The sequence below is a fragment of the Onychomys torridus genome, chromosome 8, assembly GCF_903995425.1.
Source record: "Onychomys torridus chromosome 8, mOncTor1.1, whole genome shotgun sequence".
In the NCBI taxonomy this organism is placed as follows: Eukaryota; Metazoa; Chordata; class Mammalia; order Rodentia; family Cricetidae; genus Onychomys; species Onychomys torridus.
The window spans coordinates 31,622,639-31,643,102 of record NC_050450.1 but is presented as its reverse complement, the minus strand read 5'-3'; the positions used below and the strand labels follow the sequence as shown (position 1 = coordinate 31,643,102).

Sequence of the window (20,464 nt, the reverse complement as noted above, 5' to 3'; positions counted from 1 at the left end):
TGAGAATTAACAGTAAAAATAGCAAGATCACCAGAATCAATCTACAGATTGAAAAATGTCACTGGGATTTTAATGGGGATTCCTGTCAAAGAACTAGAGAAAAATATAGGACACATGAAAGACCTTGGATATTTAAAACAATTCTTATCAGAAAGAGTGATGCCAGAAACAGTGTAACACCCCAAACCAAATTATATTACAAAGCTACACTAAAAACAAACAACAACAACAACAAAAAACCAAAACCAAAACCAAACCAGCTTGGCACTGTCTGGAAAGGGAGACATATAGACCAATGAAGTAGAACAGGGAACAGGGAACTTGGAAATAAACTAACATGGTAATAGCAGTCTAGTGCTTTTTTTTTTTTTTTTTTTTTTTTTCCAGAGATGAGGACTGAACCCAGGGCCTTGCGCTTGCTAGGCAAGCGCTCTACCACTGAGCTAAATCCCCAACCCCTAAAGAGGGGTTTCAGGTTGGTGGTAGTGGTACCCACCTTATTTTTTTGAGCTGAGGATCGAACCCAGGGCCTTGCGCTTGCTAGGCAAGCACTCTACCACTGAACTAAATCCCCAACCAGCAGTCTAGTTTTTAAAAGAAAAAGTATCTTTCTAATAAAGGAGTTATTTCCATTTGTGTGTGGTGTCTGTGTTTATGAGTGCAGTGCCTCCTGAGGCCAGAAGAGGGTAATTGATCCCCTCGTGTAGGAACTAAAAATCATTGTGAACCATTTTATGTAGTTGCTGAGAACTGAACTCAAGACCTCTGGAAGAGCAGTGGTGTTAACCACTAAGCCATCTCTCTAATGCCATAATTGTCTAATTTTTAACAAAGCTGTCACACTGGAGAGAAGGCAACCTCTTAAATAAATGGCACTAGGAAAACTGGGTATCCACATGTAGAAGAGTGAAACTAGATTCTTCTCACATCTTGTATGGAAGTAAATTAAAAATAGATCAAAGACCTTAATGTACAACCTGAAACTTTGAAACTGCTGTGAGAGAAAACAAGATAAAGGCACTGAAAGGATTTTCTGAATAGGGCTTCAATGGTTTAGGCAATAATCTCCCAAACTGACAAAGAGTTAGATGAAATTAAGAAGTATCCTCACAGAAACATCATCAGGGTGAAAGTCCAGTCTCTATCATGCCAAAAGAAAGACTGTCTACTGTGCATTAGAAATGGGATTCATACTCGGGACCCACAGATAACTGTAAATACTAAACACTACAGTTATCTAACCAGTAAATGGGCCAATGACTATTGAAAAAGTGTTCACTGTCCTTAGCTATCAGGGAGTACAAGTTTAAGCTGCTAGCAGCAAGAAAGTAAATGACAGAGGATGATGGAGGAGAAACACTTACAGATGGAGGAACATAGCTTGGGCAGTTACTATGGAAATCTCTACAGAGGGTCCCTCAAAAGCGGAAGATAGAAGTGTCATGTGACTCGGCTTTGATGGATACCCTAGTGACTCATAGTCAACACACAGAGGAACTGCATGACTATGTTTATAGTTGCACCATTCACAACAACCAGGGAATGGAACCAGATGAATGGAAGAAGAAAATGTGGTATGTATCTAAGGATATTTACAAATGTGTGTTCCTAGGTCATGAAACTAGGAAGAGATCATGGGTGGGATAATTGAAAGGGGGTGGAACATAGGGCAATGCCGTACATGTAATAAAGAAGGGGGGAATAATTGAGACAACAAAGGGGACCAACTGGGAGGTAGAAGAGGACATTGGCATGGATTTGGTGGGGGATGAATGAATGAGAACAATGTATAATGGCAGTGTATAAAGAGTTCATGATGAAACATTGCTGTGGATTCAAACTGAAAAAAAATTCATAAAAGTTAGTTCATGAGCTGGAAACCTAATGGGAAGGTGACCCTATGAGGGTTACCACATACTTTCCTCATGGTCTGATAACTCAGAAGGGTGAGCAGAAAATCTGCTTAAATATGTCCTTCTCTTTAAAACACATTCTCAGTATGGAGGCCTGGTTGACCTATAATACCCTGTATAGACTGGGCTGGACTTAAACTCAGTGGTCTGTCTGCCTCTGCCTCTCAAGTGCTAGGACTAAGTGCATGTGCCACTACCCCAGGCTTTACTTTTGTTTTGACAACTCTTTTCTGTCCAAGATCCTCCTACCAGGAGTGTTGGCTTCCCACTGCCATTGTAGCTGTAAGTGATTTGATGTATGGACCTAGCCTCAGGGAACTCAGAAGTTTCAGACCCAAGCATAGATGGAGGTAGGTTGGGGATGGCCTTACAAGCATTTACTCAGCAGATTTTTACAAGACTTGCTCTAATTTCTGAGTCAAATTTTTTTTGATATGGTTTTGATATAACTTTAAACTCTCAATTCTCCTACATTAGCCTCCTGAGTACTTGGGTTAAGAGCCACCATATCTGACAGGGTCAATGTTATTTTGAAGAGGCTATTTATTATCATTATTAATAATACATTAATACTGTCATAGTTCTAACACTAACTACAATCTGTTCTTTAACTCCTGTATGTATTACATGTGAGATACACATTTATAGCACACCAAAGATTGCCTTCTAGTACATGAGATGTGTGGTATCTATTACTATTAGTCTTAACCACCTGTGAGGGCATCACTAATATCACTAAATGAATGTAATTAATAAATATCAATACTGTAGCAATGATATTCATAGTTCTAAGACACTCAGCTTCACTTTACCCTAGTTGAGAACTAGCAACAAGTACCTGGAGTTTCAAAGTTCTTTTTAGTTACTCTGGGCCTTTCCTGCTCCTATCCCTGGATTCCATAGTAAGATTCATCTAGACATCTGTGACCAACAAAGCAGAAAGTATTTGTTGCCTAGCCTTTCCTGGAAGAAGCTCCTTGTCCCAACATGGGCAAAACCTCTCCCAACAGCCAGGGAATATTCTCCCTGGTTCAGTCCCCACGCTATGTCCAGTGGCTAGCACCCTGCCTAGCACACAGCAGACATCAGTAGTTATGGAAATAGATGAAGTGAATCTTTGTTTTGTCCTGACAACTCATCTTGAAAATTTAATATCGCAGAGTATATCCTTCCCCCAGAGGCTGGTTTCCATTTTCCCTTCCTAGCTACAGTCTTTGCTTCTCTCAGGGAGCACACTGAACCCCGTGACAGCATGTCTCGGATTGGGTGCCTGCTCTTCCTCCCTAGATGTTCCAGTACAGTAATTAATTCATTGTTCAAATTTCAGAGCAGGCAGGGTTTTAATCCCTCTGGAATTGGTTTCGGATGTGGAAGTCATAGTTCTCCACCCTCTAATTGCAGCTGGGAGATAATGCAGCATGAGTATTGCACTTTTGAGCTTGGCAACATGCTAGAAATAAATATCACTTGAGCTTTGAGAGCGTGGCTGGCTGGAGACGTTTCCTTTCTGTTTCACAAATTCAATGCATGGAGGAGGCTGTGCTGATTCAAAAGAATGATTCCTTGGATGCAAAAGAAAAATGAAGCAGGGTATTTTGAATTCTAAGTAAATTTTTTCTCATGATCAGAGTAAATTTCAAGTCAAATGGAGCAACTTGCTTGCATAGACAGTGCTGGGACAGTATCACCATCCAGCTGGTTGAATTTATACTATTTTTGATGTGCTGTTCTTCTACATATGCATATGCATTGAACTTTGAACAGAGAAGTTCACTCCTGAACAAGGATGGCTTTGTCACATCCTAAGACAATGGAGTAACAGGAAACTTACATAATGTTATAGGCTACTATGTTTGTCTTTCATCACCCCGGTGTTAATCATCCACTTTTCCTTATGCAAAAAGGAATCGAGTTCTATTGGATCAAAGACCCTTGAAGTAGGTGATGGAAACTCAGTCCCTTGTTTCATCCCTTGGTCCAGGTATGCTTTTATATCTCACTATTATACTCACTATTTATATTGGACTTTTAAAACAGGAGTCTTTGGTAGCTTTAATAGCTCACCTGGTATGTACTTGCTTTGGGGCCTTATCAGGACAGAAAACAACCTTTATTTAGGATACACATCACTATTATTACATGACACTGACCCTATAACAAATGACCCAACTAAACACAGACTGAAACCTCCACAAGAACAAGCTAAGCCTTTCCTAATTTGAAGTTGATTATCCTAGGTATTCTGCCACATGGATGAAGAGCTGACCAGCACAGAGCACATGGGAGAAAGGAATTACTATCACCTGCATTATGTAGATGGAGAAACCTAAATTTGGAGACAATTACTAAATATGGGAATCTGATTGAATATGGGACTTAATCTGACCCCAGGATCTACAGACATAAGTAAGCATTCATGCTGTCGCTGTCCCTATGTACCAGGTGCTTTCCACACAGCATAGGGCAATTCTCATGACAACATCAAACAAGCGAATAACAGCCCCCTTCCTGGTTTAAAATTATAGAGGAAACTATATGGCCTATGGAGAAATGAACAGTGTTACCCAAAGTTACACAAGTAGTGAGATCCTAAGTCCACTAACTCCCTTGATCTGCTATTCTGAGGAGACAGAGCTCTTGCAAGGACTACAAGACCTGAGTGGGAGGTTACACTGGGGATACTCACCACATTCTTGTAGAAGTAGTACACTACCATCCTGGCCAGGCGTGAGTAACACCAGTGGCCATGCACAAGCAGCAGCTTCTTGAGGTGGCTGAATCGGGCAATGGCAAAGTCGCTGGACATGACGGCCTGGGAGGGAAGAGCGGAGACATCAGCTTTCATGCACACCCACCACTGTCCCAAAAGAAGCTCGTTAAAGGACCGTGCTTTATTCTAGTTCGGCAGCATTTGGGGCCTGAATGATCCCTTGTCATGTAGTCTCTCTTGGGTAGCTCTTTGGATTCTGACATCCTTTCCCTCCCTTCTTGGAAGCTGAAAGATTACCAGAATCCAAGAAGGGCAAGTGAGAGGGGCCAGTACTTGGCCCCTTATTTCTATCCATTTATCCAGCAATCATTCATTAAGGTCCAGTGTTAGTATCTGTTCTAGGGTTGAACCAGAGAACTGATTTCCACTGGGTGATTCTCAAGCCCCTGGACACCCTTGGGTACCTCTCAAGCAGACTATTGGCACAATTTACAGATGACACTGTTGGTTAGGAAGTTCACTTACACGGTGTTAAGGTGGGCATTTTGTGCTTGGGGCTATTTATAATAAGATACAGTCTATATTTTCTTAGGAAAATTAGGTTTACAAAAGCTGTGGAGCCCCCAACTGGATCAGGCCTTCTGGATAAGTGAGACAATTGAATAGCTTGAACTGTTTGGGAGGCAACCAGGCAGTGGGACCCAGACCTGTCCTTAGTGCATGAACTGGCTGTTTGGAACCTGGGGCATATGCAGGGACACTTTGCTCAGCCTGGAAGGAGGGGACTGGACCTGCCTGTACTGAATCTACCAGGTTGAGCTGAATCCCCAGGGGAGTCTTGGCCCTGGAGGAGATGGGAATGGAGGGGAGGGGATGAGGGAAAGGTGGGGCAGGGGTGGGAGGGGGGAGGACAGGGGAACCCATGGCTGATATGTAAAATTAAAACACAAATATAAAAAAAAGATTAAAAAAAAAGAAAAAGAGGTTTAGATGTGTTGGTTGTAAATCTTGGTCTAAATACTTTTCTGATTACTTAAACTCCTTGATCCTCAGTTTTACTATTTGAAAAAATGTTTGACAATATATAATATATAGTTATTATTAAAATTCTACATGGTAACACATAAATATGAAGTATCTAACATTGCTGGCATAAGGTAAACATCTGAAGGGTAACAGAGAACTATGGATGCCTTTCTAATTCTCAGCAACGAATTTAAGCAATATCTTCCCTGATGGTGAGACCATGATCACTGACGGTTCAAAATCACAAAATAGGGTCTGTTTTAGTGGGAAAGAACTATATCATCTTGCTTAAGTATGCATGTTCCAAATTGAATTTTTAGAGAATTAGGTACACTATGAAACTGCACTGATTAAGGCAATATGAGGCAATAAAATATTTCCAAATGTCCCTATGTCTGTCATTCCTTATGGAGGTCACATGAAGGGTATGTGGAGTCAGAGAAAGGCTTACATGTTGTGCAGCCTTCAACTATAGCTACCACTGCCTCTTTTTTTTTTTTTTTTTAAAGCCACTTATCCTCAGTGTGCCTCTGTTTTTGGAGGACTGGATGGTAAGATTTTGATGACAGAGGACACAGGCATGGGAGACACCCCTGACCGTCAGTTAATAATTCTATGAAGCTCAAAGGAAGGTCTCTTTGGCACCGTGGGATATTCCTCAAATCTCCAGTAAGAATGAAGGACAGCAGGGAAGAAAAAAGCATGAAAGGGTCCATTACCTGCATGCCTTCCTGCCCAGATATTCCAATGCCAATGTCAGCAGCTTGAATCATGCTTACGTCATTTGCTCCATCACCTGAAAAGAGAGAGGTCACAGAGTGTCTTTATTCCTTGTCCAGCTGCTCAGTGATGAGAAATCTCAGCGTGTCCCCATTTGCACAGTTGAATTCTTTCAACATTTCTCTAAATAGGCTATCACTGCTACAGTGTTTGGCCTGAAAGCTGTCTTTTTTTTTTCCAACTGTGGATGAGAAACCCCATTTTATTTTAAATTTTTCAATGAGTATTTTTTTATTGTCCTCCCCCACTAATGGTGATCAAAAGAGTCATGAGTGGTCCTTTACACCTTACACAGAGACCTTTGAAAATGTGAGAATAGATTTTGCTGAGGAGCAAATCAAGACTCTGGCCCATTTTGAGACTTGATCAGGGTGGTCCATCTGGTGAAGGCACTTGTAAGTATTGGAACTCAGGTTTTTCTGATTCTGAGGTTGTTAGGACTTCGATGTGGCATGTTCCCTGAAAGGCTTCTGTGGTAAAGTCTTGGTCCCCAGACGGTAGATCGACTCACTGAGAACTAACTGGGTCATGAGGGCTCTAACTTTATCAATTGAACAATCCATTCATGGATTTATAATTTGATGGCATTCTTGGGAGCTGGCAGGAGTTGGGGGCTGGCTAAAGGAAGTGGGTGACTTGGGGCATGCCCTTGAAGGGTTCTGGGGCTCCTTCTTGTCTCTCTTTCAGCTTTTCATTGCCATGAGCTAGCACTTCTATTCCAACACACTACCAACACACACACGTGTGTGTGTGTGTGTGTGTGTGTGTGTGTGTGTGATGTGTGTGTGTATGTGTGTGTGTATGTGTGTGTGTGATGTGTGTGTGTATGTTGGTGTGTGTGTGTGTGTGTGTGTGTGTGTGTATGTGTGTGTGTGATGTGTGTGTGTATGTGTGTGTGATGTGTGTGTGTGTATGTGTGTGTGTATGTGTGTGTGTATGTGTGTGTGTGATGTGTGTGTGTATGTGTGTGTGTGTATGTGTGTGTGTGATGTGTGTGTGTATGTGTGTGATGTGTGTGTGTGATGTGTGTGTGTATGTGTGTGTGTATGTGTGTGTGTGTGTGTGTGTGTGTATGTGTGTGTGTGATGTGTGTGTGTATGTGTGTGTGTGATGTGTGTGTGTATGTGTGTGTGATGTGTGTGTGTATGTGTGTGTGTATGTGTGTATGTGTGTGTATGTATGTGTGTGTATGTGTGTGTATGTGTGTGTGTGTGTATGTGTGTGTGTGTGTGTGTGTGTGTGTGTGTGTGTGTGTGTGTATGTGTGTGTGTGTGTCTGTGCTAGAGATAGAACAAACACTAAGTGAGACTCCACCATGGAGTCACATTCCTCAGTCATCCACCATGGTACTCTACCTCACACTTCAGGAGAATGGAGTCCAGAAGTGGACTGAAACATCCCAAACCATGAGCCAAATAAACAGCTCCTGACTTGAAGCTGTTCATGTCAGATATTTCATCATGATGACAAACAGGTAGCTAACACAAGGCCAAGGAGCCCTCTCCACCTCAGGTTAACTTGCACCAGCTACCTTACCACGATGGCTAGAATGCTGGGACAGCCAGATCCCCAGAGACTGTGTGTAATGTCCAAAGGGATGGATGACAGTCAGTTTTCTGTATGAGTATGGAAAAGTGAGGTTGACTCACTTTTTTGGCTGAGATATACTACCCACATTGAATGAATTGAGATTTCAAGAAATTGGAGGTGAGGCCATGAAAATAAACACAACCACACACCATGTTCTACCTCCAGCACCAGGACTATATATCAAATACTCAGTGTCTACAGTGTTCAGTACAGAAACTGCTGCCATCTTCTATCTATTGAAATGTGGCTGGGGAAGTTCTATTTAATGAAGAAGCCACATACAGCTCTATACAGCGAGGGCATCTTACAGAGCCCAATTCTCCTCAGTGCTTTATCTTTTAAGCCAGAGCTCATCAAACTGAACTCTAAAGGATCTGGTAAATATTTTAGACTTTGGAAGCCACAAAGTCAAATAATTGTTGTTGCTCAAAGGCTGGTAGTTATAAACTTTACACTTAAAAATACAAAAGCCATTATTACCTTTTACACAAAAATATGTTGTAGGCTGGACACAGCCTGTGGGCTATGTTTTGATAACTCCCATTATAGATTGTGTTGACTGTATTCTTTTCCTGGTTCCACTTTTTTTTCCTAAAAGCTTCTCATATATAAGCTGTAATTAAGTTTACATTGTTCATCACAGAAAATATGGAATTGCAGAGGAGAGAAAATAATTTTCCCTAATTATTTGGCAACAAGTATAATTGAGCTTAAAATGTTATCATTAATATTGTACCCCATAAATTTATACAATTATGTGTCAATTAAAAATCCAGTATTTGCCTTTCTAGGTAGACTTTGTTATTATAATAATAATTCTTTTTTCAATAGCACAGCAGTCCATAATTTTAATCCTTTTGAAGGCAGAGTAAATCTAAGCTTTAACTTCTGTTGGCACACCAGGAGAAGCAGAGGTGTGGAATCATGCTATTTCTTGCCCCAGTGGGTTTGTTCCTGTTGCTATGGGAGTGAGACCAGTCTCTAACCTCAGAGAGTATGTGCTGGGCTATTGCCTATTGTCTGTCTGAGTTACAGAAGAGGGCAGTTCACGGCATTGAGGTAGGGATGCAGTTGCCTAGGGATCTGTTCCTTTCACTGTCTGAGGTAGGATCTTACATATTCCAGACTGGCCTAGAGTTCTCTGCATTGGTGGGAATGACCTTGAATTTTGAGACCTCCTACCTCTGCCTCCTAAGCATTGGGTTTGGTCCTCTAGTTTTTAAATTCAGTTTTTATATTGCACATGAAAACTGAGGAAAGGACATAATATTTTCCAGATCTCTGGAACACCAGAGAAAGAAGAGAGGCTAGAACTATCTGCAGAGTGATTTAGTTACCCTTGTCTGTGAGGGCTACCTCCCAGGACTTTATAGACTAATATGATAATAAATTTTAATCCATAAATTATGCCAATTATAGTAAATTAAAACAATATACTATAATAGTTATTTAGACTCACGAATGTTTATTTCTATGGTTATCTACTCTTAGGCCCAAAGGCAACTAAAATGATAGAAAATGAGGCTTGGATGCTGTGTGTGTGTGTGTGTGTGTGTGTGTGTGTGTGTGTTGAGGGATGAGAAGGGAGTGGCTGTATTTACTTCATATATGGAATGTATGGAATGCACTGATCATGAGATCAAATAGTGAATGAAGCAGACACCATCCCTGGAAGTCCAGGAATTTGTAAACTATTGCAGAAGTGGTCACAGAAGGGACAATAGATATTGGGCCTAAATGAGAAACGGGAATCCCAGAAAAGGGCAAGATAGGTAGGAGGTGAGGACAATGGCACATAACTTATTTGGAGGGAACATGAAGAGCCCAGTGATGAGGAATGAAAGGTGGTCATGATAAGAGACACCGTCAGAGAGTTAGTGGAGATCAGAATGTGAAGATTCTTGTAAACCAGGCTTGGTATGCCTGGGAGGTACTCAGTGAGAAGTATTTATTTCTGTGCTTTGACCTGATTTGCTCAAGCCCCTCTGAGCGATTTATCATCAGCCAACCAGAATGGATTAAGAATATGCTTGGTGTTGGCCTTGGATTTAGAGACTAGCATACAAAATTAAAAGTGAGCTCACCTAAGGTTTTGAAATCTCTCTACCAGTTCCCTATCCTCAGAAGAATAGCAAATTCATAGCTACCATAGATATTACCTTGGGTAAACTAATTCTGGAAAGGCACTGGATGGTATCTCCTAGTGGTGCTATCTTGGTTTCTGGTAGAAATATTTAAAAAACAAAACAAAACAAACTACCTTCATGTTTTGAGTTCCTAGCCCTTGTTGGCAGTGACCTCCATATAAGATCAGATTTTTATTTAGCTAACTGGCCAGTTCTAAGAACTTTAATCATTGCTCTAATCTAGTGATCCCCATTTCGTCACCTAACAGCCATGTCTCGACTGCGACTTTTATTTTTTTCCTGTTTTTTTGAGACAGGCTTTCTCTGTGTAGCCTTGTGCCTTTCCTAGAACTCGATTTGTAGACCAGGCTGGCCTTGAACTCACAGAGATCCGCCTGGCTCTGCCTCCCGAGTGCTGGGATTAGAGGCGTGCGCCACCACTGCCAGGCTCGACTGTGATTTTTATCAAAGGCAATGACCCTCAGCCTAAGCATGCCAGTTTTCCTAGATGACCCAGATCATCATCCCTGCCAAGATGCCACCCACATCCCAGCATGATGGATACCTATGGAAAGAGTCATGACGCTCAACTTGTCTCGCACCAGCTTGACAATCATACTCTTCTGGAGTGGGGTGGAGCGGCAACATAGGACAGACCGACAGTACTGGCTCAACTCCAGGAACTTATTTTCCAGCTTTCCCTGGAAAATTGCATTCAGTGTCTTCCCATCAATGACCAGTCCAACTTCAGGAGCCAGAGAGCTTGAGTTAACAGGTGGCATCTTAGATGGCATGTGGCACCCACAGAGTTTTCGGGCTGGCTGTTGTGGTTCATGAAACCTCTTTATATCCTCCAATGCACAGTTGAGGATGGACTCACAGGTTTCCTATAGAGAGTCATACAGTATTAGTAAGCAGCCTTGTATGTTAAAGCTTTGCCTTTATTTTTAGTAAGATAATTATAAAACTCTTACCATGTAGGTTGTTTAGGACTTTTTCTCTAAGTTCACTGTACATTTCTCTGCAGCATTTGAAGCAGCATTAAACTATACTAATTTTGAAACAAATTAATGGCCAGAATAGGAGAGGGTGATTAGGATTAAAATAAAACCTACTCAGCAAGAAGGCAACTGAGTTGAGGTGGGTATAAAATAAAAATCAACACTAATATACTGGTAGACACTGATAATATTTCATGCTGTTATATAAACTGGTTTTAGTCTCTTCTAGATTCCCCCTGTTGCCCCTTTTGATGTTTTTGTAGAGATTCCTGGTCAAGATTTAGAGATGAGGAGATTGAAATGATAAGTAACTTAGTAACTTACTCAATGTCAACTTAACCTAGTAGTGAGGCACGATCTTGACTTCTTCAAACGTGGCTTCCTAACTTCAAAAGCAAACCATTGCCCTGTGTTTATCTATTGGCTTGCTCCACAGAGGTTTTAAGAACCATGCTATGAAGGGTTTTTCATGTTGGTCTGAACTGACCATGGATGTGAAGTTCTTACTGGTTCAAAGAATCTTCTCTGTTATTTCTTTGAGATGGTCTTTTGATACAGCCCAGGCTGGCCTTGAACTTGTGATCCTACTGCTTCCCTTTACAAGTCCTGTGATCTTACTGCTTTCTTTTTCAAGTACTGTGATTAAAGCTATACCACTAGCATGCTAGTTTTATGATTTTTCCAAATGATGTCTACTTTGAAATACAGAGAGGAATTTTTTTTTTTAATTAGCAATCCTTTTCTACCAGTTTGAATTATATCAGTGATAAAATCAAATCTTGGTATTAATTATTCTTCTGATATATCTTCAACTCTTATAAACATCACTTTTTAATAAAGCTTAAAAAACAGAGATAATAGCATAAGTAATTTTAATAACATGCAGTACTCATATGGACTGTATTTTCCATTTGCAAGTGTGGCGTGTGTGCATTTGTGTATGGAAGTTTACATAGGTGTTGGTGAATGTGTAGGTGTCTTGTGCCTGTGGAGGCTAGAGGTGGATGTTGGATGCTGCCTTGATCATGTTCGACTTTATAGAGTTAGGGTTTCTTGCTAAAGCTAGAACTTGTCAATTTGGCTATTCTATCTAGACAGCTTGCCCTGAGCATTCCCTGTCTCAGCCTTCTATGTGCTGGGATTACAGGCAGGTATCATGCCTACTTGGCATATGGTGCTGGGATCTGAATTCTGATCCTATTCTTGTGCCACAAGTACTTTATTCTTCCAGCCATCCCCTGAGCCCTATCAGGTTCTTTTATCACGGTAAAGGATGATATTTATTTAGTCAAAATGCTAAAAATCTATTCTAAGTAAATATTATTCAAATGAGTTAATTTCAATGAAATCATCAAGAGAAATAGGTGAGGTAATAGATGGATTTGGGTAGACTTTGCAGAGGTGTTCCTGAAGCGACAGATTTGGAGAAACTCCATCTAGTGACTTCTGTCTAGCCATCAGTGGAATGATTCCTGGAGCAGATGCAGCTAGCTCATTTTCCTGAGTTCTCCTCTAGAAGATGCTAAATTACTTGTTGCACACAGTAGGATATGCACAGAGCCTGGAGGGGCCACAGGAACTGGTTCTGGGTCTACGGTTTTACCAGAGCATTTGTCTAAGAAAGATAATGAGGTGATTATTGCTTAATGTCGGTCTTGGTTCCAGTTACCTAAATTCCTCCAGTACTAGCCCACACTCACTGGAGCTGTAAAGTTCACAGGTAAACCTGAATCTACTTACTTCCAAGTTTTAATCATAATAGTTCTAGTCCCTGAATGTTTAACGTTTTTGTCAGGAAACAACAGTAACCAGTGCTTGGAGTGATTCCTTCCAGGCACAGTGATCTAGACCTAATGACTCCCTTCACTGAAGAGAATTTTACCACCACCACCACCACCACCACCACCACCACCACCACCACCACCACCACCACCACCAAACATTGGGGTGTAACTTCCCCAAGCAGGTTATCCAAGTTGGCCTTCTACTGTAGAACTCTTTCTTCTTCTGTCCAGTGGCTGGCCTTGGGGGGCCAGCTGCTAGGCTGTGGAAAGGCTTGTGGCAAAGCCCAGAGGACTTGGAGCTGAGATCTAGCAACAGCTGTGGGGGTCAGTTTGAAAGTAGAGTGTCTTCCTACCTATAAACTCTTGCCAGTGGAACCTTCCTCTGGCCTCAGAGTCCTGGAAAGGTGGTCTGTAACCTCACCGAGACCTTCATCCACAGGCCCCAACTCAGAAAGCCCCTGGTTTCTAACTCAGACCTTGGCATCATAAAGTCTGCTGTGGCTGCTAAGCTCTGGGGACAACTTGTCATAGAGCAAGAGCTAACAAATGTAGGGACTAAGTAAGTACTTTTCCTCTGATCTTATTTAATCCTTCCAGCAATATGTAAAAGAAGTATTTTAAATCCATGCTTTACAGCTGAGAGGAAAAAAGATAGAAATATGTTGTTTGGAGCATATGAAGCTCTAAAGGGGCTGTCAATAACAACAGTAACAATGATTGTTATTATTAGGTTTTTTTTTTTTTTTTGAAATGTGTTCTTAGTCATGGAATACTTAGTCCCTTATTATATAGATGAGAACATAGAGATCTAGGCAGGCCCCATAAAACTTGTTTATTGCTTTAATATATATACATATATATATATGCACAAAAGAGATACTACACTTAAATGTGTTTATAGTTAGGCAAATTAAAACCCTTGGAGAAAATATTCACTGAATAGGTAATTACATTAAACTAGGGTTTAAATAAATCTGAGATTTAGAGTGTATATTTTCCCATTTCCTGGTTTAACTTATTTATGTATCTACTACTTACGCCCGGGGGAAAAGGCTGAGGAAGACTAATCTTGTAGGATTAGTGGGTCCTGGGATGTAGACAGGTATGAATACACACACACACACACACACACACACACACACACACACACACACGTATAAATACATATAAATATAATATATATTGAGTATATATATATATTCAAATAATGTATCTTTCATCATGGTATAACAATCAATTATAAATCTTCCTCACCTTCTGTTCTGGGGTCTGGATCAGCCAGTGAGAGGCCTGAATTCTCTCTCCCTCTCTGGTGGCTTCCCACTCACCCTTTCCCAGGGGCTATGTTAGGCTGCCAGGTTCTGCTCCTCACCATCCCTTGGGTACAGTGCTCCCCTTGTCTCCCTGACTCTCATCCCTGCCCCCTCTGATGGGATACATCTCGGCACTCATTTTCCACACTCCTCACTTCTCTTTCGACATTTGCACCAGGAAAAGAGAAGCCACCTTCCTAACACAAACTTGTACAACAGGGAGGAAGACACTTGGTTAGATTTCACACAGCACTCTCCTGGTCCTCACTCTTTGCGAACCACAACCTACTCCGGGCAGAAATGACTGTTTTAGGACTTTGTTCCTTCTCCCCATTTCCCATCCCATCAAAACACACCAGCTGAATGCATTATTCCCTTAGGGTCCTGCTCCATGACATACAAATTGGTGTTGAAAATTTAAACTCTGAGTAATTTCAGTTTACGTGGGACTTTTCAATAGGTGGGCTAATCTTAACTGGCAAGACACTGACAATTGAGTAAACAGTGCAGCATATGTGACTTGCTCTAGCCTGGCAAGAGAGCAGAATTCTAGACTTGGTTGTTTTCACAGAGTAGCAGGGGAAGCTGTTGGGCTAGAGACTGATCCCTGGTGGCTTTCAATGTCCTTACTTATAAAGTAGGAAGACTTGAAGTTTCTGATGAGCAGCAGCAGCCAAATGACCAGTTAAGTAAGTGTGTGGATAGGTTACTAAATACTGGGCTGAATGTCTTCAAGATCCTTCCTTGAGCTGGCTGAGGAGTTGCTGCACATATCAACATTCAATCCCTCTTTGGCCTCACCTGATTCTCTGTGTTAATGGAGTACACAGTGTCCATCTGATCCAGCAGTTTGCAAGAATAAGCAATATTGACTGCTGTCTCCTGTTTATCTCCTGTCAAAACCCAAAGCTGGATTCCAGCCTCCCGAAGTGCAGCGATGGTGTCTGGAACTCCTTCTTGGAGTCGATCCTCAATTCCAGTGGCTCCTAGAAAGTCCAAAGATGTGGGAGCCCAGTTACAGCAAATGCATGATGGCTTACTTTCTCGAAGCACTACATAGCCAAGCAGTGTTTATCAATTATCTTCTGTGTATTAGTCTGTGTCCCCAGGATATAGCCATGAACTAGATAAAGATGATTCCTGTGATGGCTAATTTTATGTCATCTTGACATAATCTAAAGTCATATTTGAGAGAAGGGAACTCCAGTTGAGAAAATGCTTCCATAAGATTGGCTGTAGGTAGGCCTGTACAGCATTTTATTAATTAGTGATTGATGTAGGAGGGTCCAGACCAGCTCATTATGGGTAGGGCTGCCTCTGGGCAAATGGTCCTGGATTCTATAAGAAAGCACGCAGAGCAAGCCATGGAAAACAAGCCATTAAACAGCACCCCTCCATGGTCTTTACATCAGCTCCTGCCTCCAGGGTCCTGCCATGTTTGAGTTCCTGTCCTGACTTCCTTCAGTGTTGAACAGTGATGTGGAAACATCAGCCAAATAAACCTGTTCTTCCCCAATTTGCTTTTGGTCATGGTATTACCATAGCAATAGTAACCCTAACTAGGACAATTGGTACCTGCCCAGAACTCAAGTCATTGGATGAAGGTTTGTAATTGAACTACGTGGTAAGGTCAGAGTGCTATGTGAGTAGACACTGAGCTTCACCTTGAAAGTCAAGGACAATTTCCTGCTGAAAGACCATGTTGGTTCAGCCCTGGAAGATCAGTTACAGAGGTGAAGGTAACGGGATCTACATGTTTGACAGTCTAGAGTTTAGATGACTAGACAGGAGGCAGAAGGGAGTGTGAGAGGGAGGGAGAAGGCCTTCTGGGCCATATCAGGGCCTTGATAGAGAGGCAATTTATCTTGCAGCAAAGAAAGCCATTAAAGGATGTGAGCTGAGGAGGGACCGGATCAGGTTTACATGTTCAGATCATTCTAGAGAGTGGATGGGAGATGCGACAGGCTGGATGAGAGGTTCTTAGGGGCTGAGCAGGGGTACAGAGGAGACCTTGAGGTGGTCTGTAGTGACACAGGGCAATGGGTGTGGAAGAGATGAGATGGGAACCTTCGCTCTGCAGCTGATGACAGCAGATTTAATAGGGCCTCAGTTTTTTGCTACTATTATTGGAGAGAATTAGACACGCAGGTGCCATCATTTGTGGATGATCTCCAGCTTTGCCTCAACCCTGATGAAGCCATCCCCAGATATTAAATAGTTGCTAGCTGCTTAAGCAAAAACTCAGCCTGTACTTAAAATGAGATCCATTTCAGGCTACAGACTAATGGCTCATCATTTCACTAGAGTCGAAGCAAAGGCTCTGTTTCTTTCAACAGTCAGGAGTGGTTGGCAAAGCAGTTGCATTGGCTGCATATTGAAAAACCAACTCATATTTTGAGATTTAGTGTGAAGGCCATGCAATGGTGGTCATCTGCCACCGAGTCACATTTCCCAGCCACCTTGGGGTGACAAAAGGGACCCATCTCTCTTCGAGTGTGCCTGTTTTGTATTTTGGGTACAAATACACAGGTAAACAACTCTGTGGACAGTGATGGCTTAAATATCATCTTTCTCTGTGAGGTCCAGCCTGCGAGGTGAACTTCTGAAGTGGATTACGGTGAGGCTGTGTGGAGGAGGAAAAACACATTAATTTGGTGAAAGGGAGAAGGCAACAGGAAGAGTGTGGACGCTTCTCCCAGACAGAGAAGATGATTGGTTCCAACAAGTGACTTCCTCACCAGAGCCAGCTGCTGAACATTTTCTGCAGCTGAGACTTGTTGCTACCCTCAAGCTAAAGACGTGTCCAGGATGTGAAAGAGTGGTGGGAACCCCAGATGGGGATGACTGCCTGCGGCCTTGTATGGCAGGTAGAATATTCCGGACTAGCCACCTTCTGGTTCTTGTAAAAACCATCCCAGCTTGAGAAGTGTCGGGGCTCATGAGGCAACATGCACAGGCCTCTGCAGCCCAGACAAAGGACCAGAGGCTAAAGGTGCTAGAGAGTAATAATTTCTTCTGTTTGAAGGCTCGTCAACTAACCTTGCTGCTACCCTTTAGATGTGAAGCCCTCACCATCTTACAGCAATGAAAGATGGCTTTCAGCTCAATGGCCTGTGCACACCCCTGATTCCTTCATGTGTGTCTTTCTAAGGTGGGGGGGCTGGGAAAGAGCCCCTATATCAGAACTCTTTCCTGATGCTGCTCTTCCACCCGGATGGCCTCAGAGTGATTAAAGTCATGGACATCTTTCCCCAGGCAGGAGGAGATTCATCTTCCTAAGCAAAGCTTCCACTTTTCAACTTGCAATGCTCTTCTTCCCACAGACATCCAGCCTGTCTCTTAAGCAGCCTCAGTACTTCTCATCTTGCCCCTGGCTTCTCAGTCTACCCTTTGTATAGCAGTAGTCCTGGTGGTTTTACTAAAGTACCCTGTAAATGTTTAGCATATGATTTACATGGCACATCATAAATTGGGTTCCACTGGCCTCTTCACCTCCTGTCAGCTCTTCTCTATATTCTGTGGTCCAGCTAAAGTAGATCTGTGCATTTCCACCTCTCCTCAGACCTCACCTCCTGCCTTTCATTTAGTTCCTTTGTTCTGTCATGAACATTCCCTCCCCACTTTTTCTGAACAGCTTAGCATTTTGTTTTCAATTAGCAGCCTTCCCAGAGCCTCTTTGGTCCCAGTAGGAGGTTGAACCCTCCTATTTTGCATTTGTCTCCCACCTCCACATCTTTTGGCTCAGATCTTGCCACTTGCTGAGCGATGAAATGACTTGCCTAACCATCCTGAGTGTAGATGGCTAGGCTCTGAGCTGTGGGAAGGTGGAGGTTGTGGTTTGCATTTCTCAGTGTAGCTGCAAAGCCTAGCATACTACTTGGTGCACATTGTAGGCATACACCAAACATTTGAATGGGCAAAAGAGTTTTGTGGTTGAGGAAGAAGCTAAATTCATAGGTTTCTTCCATCAAGGAGTCCGGGAATGCTCTCAGAACATCCCCAGGAAGCCGGGCTGGTTGCTGGCATGGCCCAATTATGCCAAATATCTGGAAACACCCAGGGAAGGCCCCTAATTGAGACAAAATTGTAGTGGCATCAGAATCCCAGCCAAGAGCTGATTTTCTAATGTGTAGCATTCCCCTTTCTGTCTTTTTAATGTGGAGATGTCTTATTTGCAGCTACCGAGTAAGGTGAGATGATTCTCCAGGTGCTGGGCGGTCTCCATCAGAAGTTCCTCTCTGTTGTCAAGGGATGCCTCGGCTTCACGCCGGAAACTGGCCCACCTCTGGAAGTCCTCTTCATTTACAACCTATGAAACAAGAAGAGGATTATTAGTAACCTTGAGTGGATAAGCAAATGGAGTCCTCTCTTCTTCCTCATGTGCTGGGCCTCCTATATGTCTGCTTGGACTTGGGTGCAGAATTCTCCATAGTGATGTTTTGAATGCAAAAATTGAATATGGATTAATTCTTATGTTTCACAATCACCAAACATCTGCTGAGTCCCTACTGTGCTCAGGGCTCTGGAGATGAATAACAAAAAAAGGTCTCAGGATGCCACAGATTATATGCTGGTAGAGGGTGAGACATTTTAGTCAGGTAAGTGATATAAATGAATTGATCATTTCAAGGAGTACTATGCAGATAACAAAAAGGATAAACTATAGCATCTGTTGGGGTTGTGGCTTTCTGTTGGATAGTAAGATCTTTTTGGTCAGGTAACATGCAAGCTAAGACTCAAGGAATCCATGCTGCAGTAGATAGGCTTATGCCCAGAATATGGACAGCATAAATTGGAGTTGATGGGTTATTATATAGCATAAGAGGACATAGCACTGAGGGGGTAGGGAGGTAGGATAGTTCCTGGAGAAGTTAAGGAGAGAAGTTGGGTGTGTGTGCTTGAATATGATCAAAATACATTGTATTAAATTCTCAGGAAATTAATAAAAATATTTTAAAAGGGCCCAAATCCTAGGAATCATGAGGAAGAACAAGTGCAAAGGCTGTGAAACAGCCATGAACTTGACCCCATTCAGGATCCGATAATGCATCAGCTGAGGGAGATGAAAAGTAAAGTGGAAGGGCCAGACATGAGGCTGGAAAAGAAAACAGTAGCCATATTTGCCATAGCCTGTAGAACTAGGCATGTTGTCAGACATTCAGAGGTGCCATGTCTTTCTCTTTTGGAGTCCCACAGCACTTTGGGACCATCATGTTTATATGTTTGTATTCTCTTTTATTTTTTAATTTTTTTGGTTTTTCGAGACAGGGTTTTTCTGTGTAGCGTTGGGCCTGTACCTGGATCTCGCTCTGTAGACCAGGCTGGCCTTGAACTCACAGCAATCCATCTGCCTCTTCTTCCCGAGTGCTGGGATTAAAGGTGTTTGCCACCACCACCCTGCTGCATTCTCTTTTATAATTGAATAATTCTTTTATACAAGCACTAAATATTCATTGAGTCTCCTGAGTGGCACTATAGGGAAAATCAAGGGACATAGGCCTGCTGTGGATATCGCTCTGTATAAATAAAATGCTGTTTGGCCAGTGGCCAGGCAGGAAGTATAGGCGGGACAACAGAGAAGAGAATTCTGGGAAGTGGAAGGCTGGGAGAGAGACACTGCCAGCCGCTGCCATGACAAGCAACATGTAAAGACACCGGTAAGCCACAAGCCATGTGGCAAAGTATAGATTAATAGAAATGGGTTAATTTAAGATAGAAAAAGTAGATAACAAGAAGCCTGCCATGGCCATACAGTTTGTAAACAATATAAGTTTCTCTGTGTTTACTTGGTTGGGACTGAGCGTCTATGGGCCTGGCGGATGAGAGAGATTTGTCCTGACTGTGGGCCAGGCAGGAAAACTCTAGCTACACAGGCCTTGTTTATTTTGAAACAGGATCTCATGATGTAGCCTTGGCTAGCTTGGAATCTACCTGCCTTTGCCTCCTGAGTGCTAGGATTAAAGGCATGCACCACCAAGCCTGAGCATAGGTAGCTCTTTTACATTTGAGAAATGTACAGTCCATAACAGGAGACAAAATAGACACAGACTTATGGAAAACAGACAGTGGTAAGGGTATAATGATAGGACCTAGAGAACATTCTAAGCTGTGGTTGCTATCCTAAAGACACATCAACAGGTGGTGAGATAGGCACCCAGACAGGCCTGGCTTTACAGTGTTGTGCTAAACAACATGAAGCATCTGAGCAGCCCTGGGAGATG

General features: G+C 42.3%; 1 protein-coding gene across 1 annotated transcript in view; it reads right to left on the bottom strand.

The window, feature by feature from the left end:
• Atp10b (ATPase phospholipid transporting 10B (putative)) overlaps positions 1-20,464 on the bottom strand; it is a 235,076-nt gene that overhangs the window by 20,210 nt on the left and 194,402 nt on the right. The window contains exons 16-20 of the mRNA XM_036198423.1: positions 18,426-18,552; positions 15,045-15,229; positions 10,711-11,032; positions 6,369-6,445; positions 4,600-4,725 (exon numbers count right to left, since the gene is read on the bottom strand). Of these exons, the coding sequence (XP_036054316.1) occupies positions 4,600-4,725; positions 6,369-6,445; positions 10,711-11,032; positions 15,045-15,229; positions 18,426-18,552 (837 nt within the window). The remainder of the gene's footprint in view (positions 1-4,599; positions 4,726-6,368; positions 6,446-10,710; positions 11,033-15,044; positions 15,230-18,425; positions 18,553-20,464) is intronic.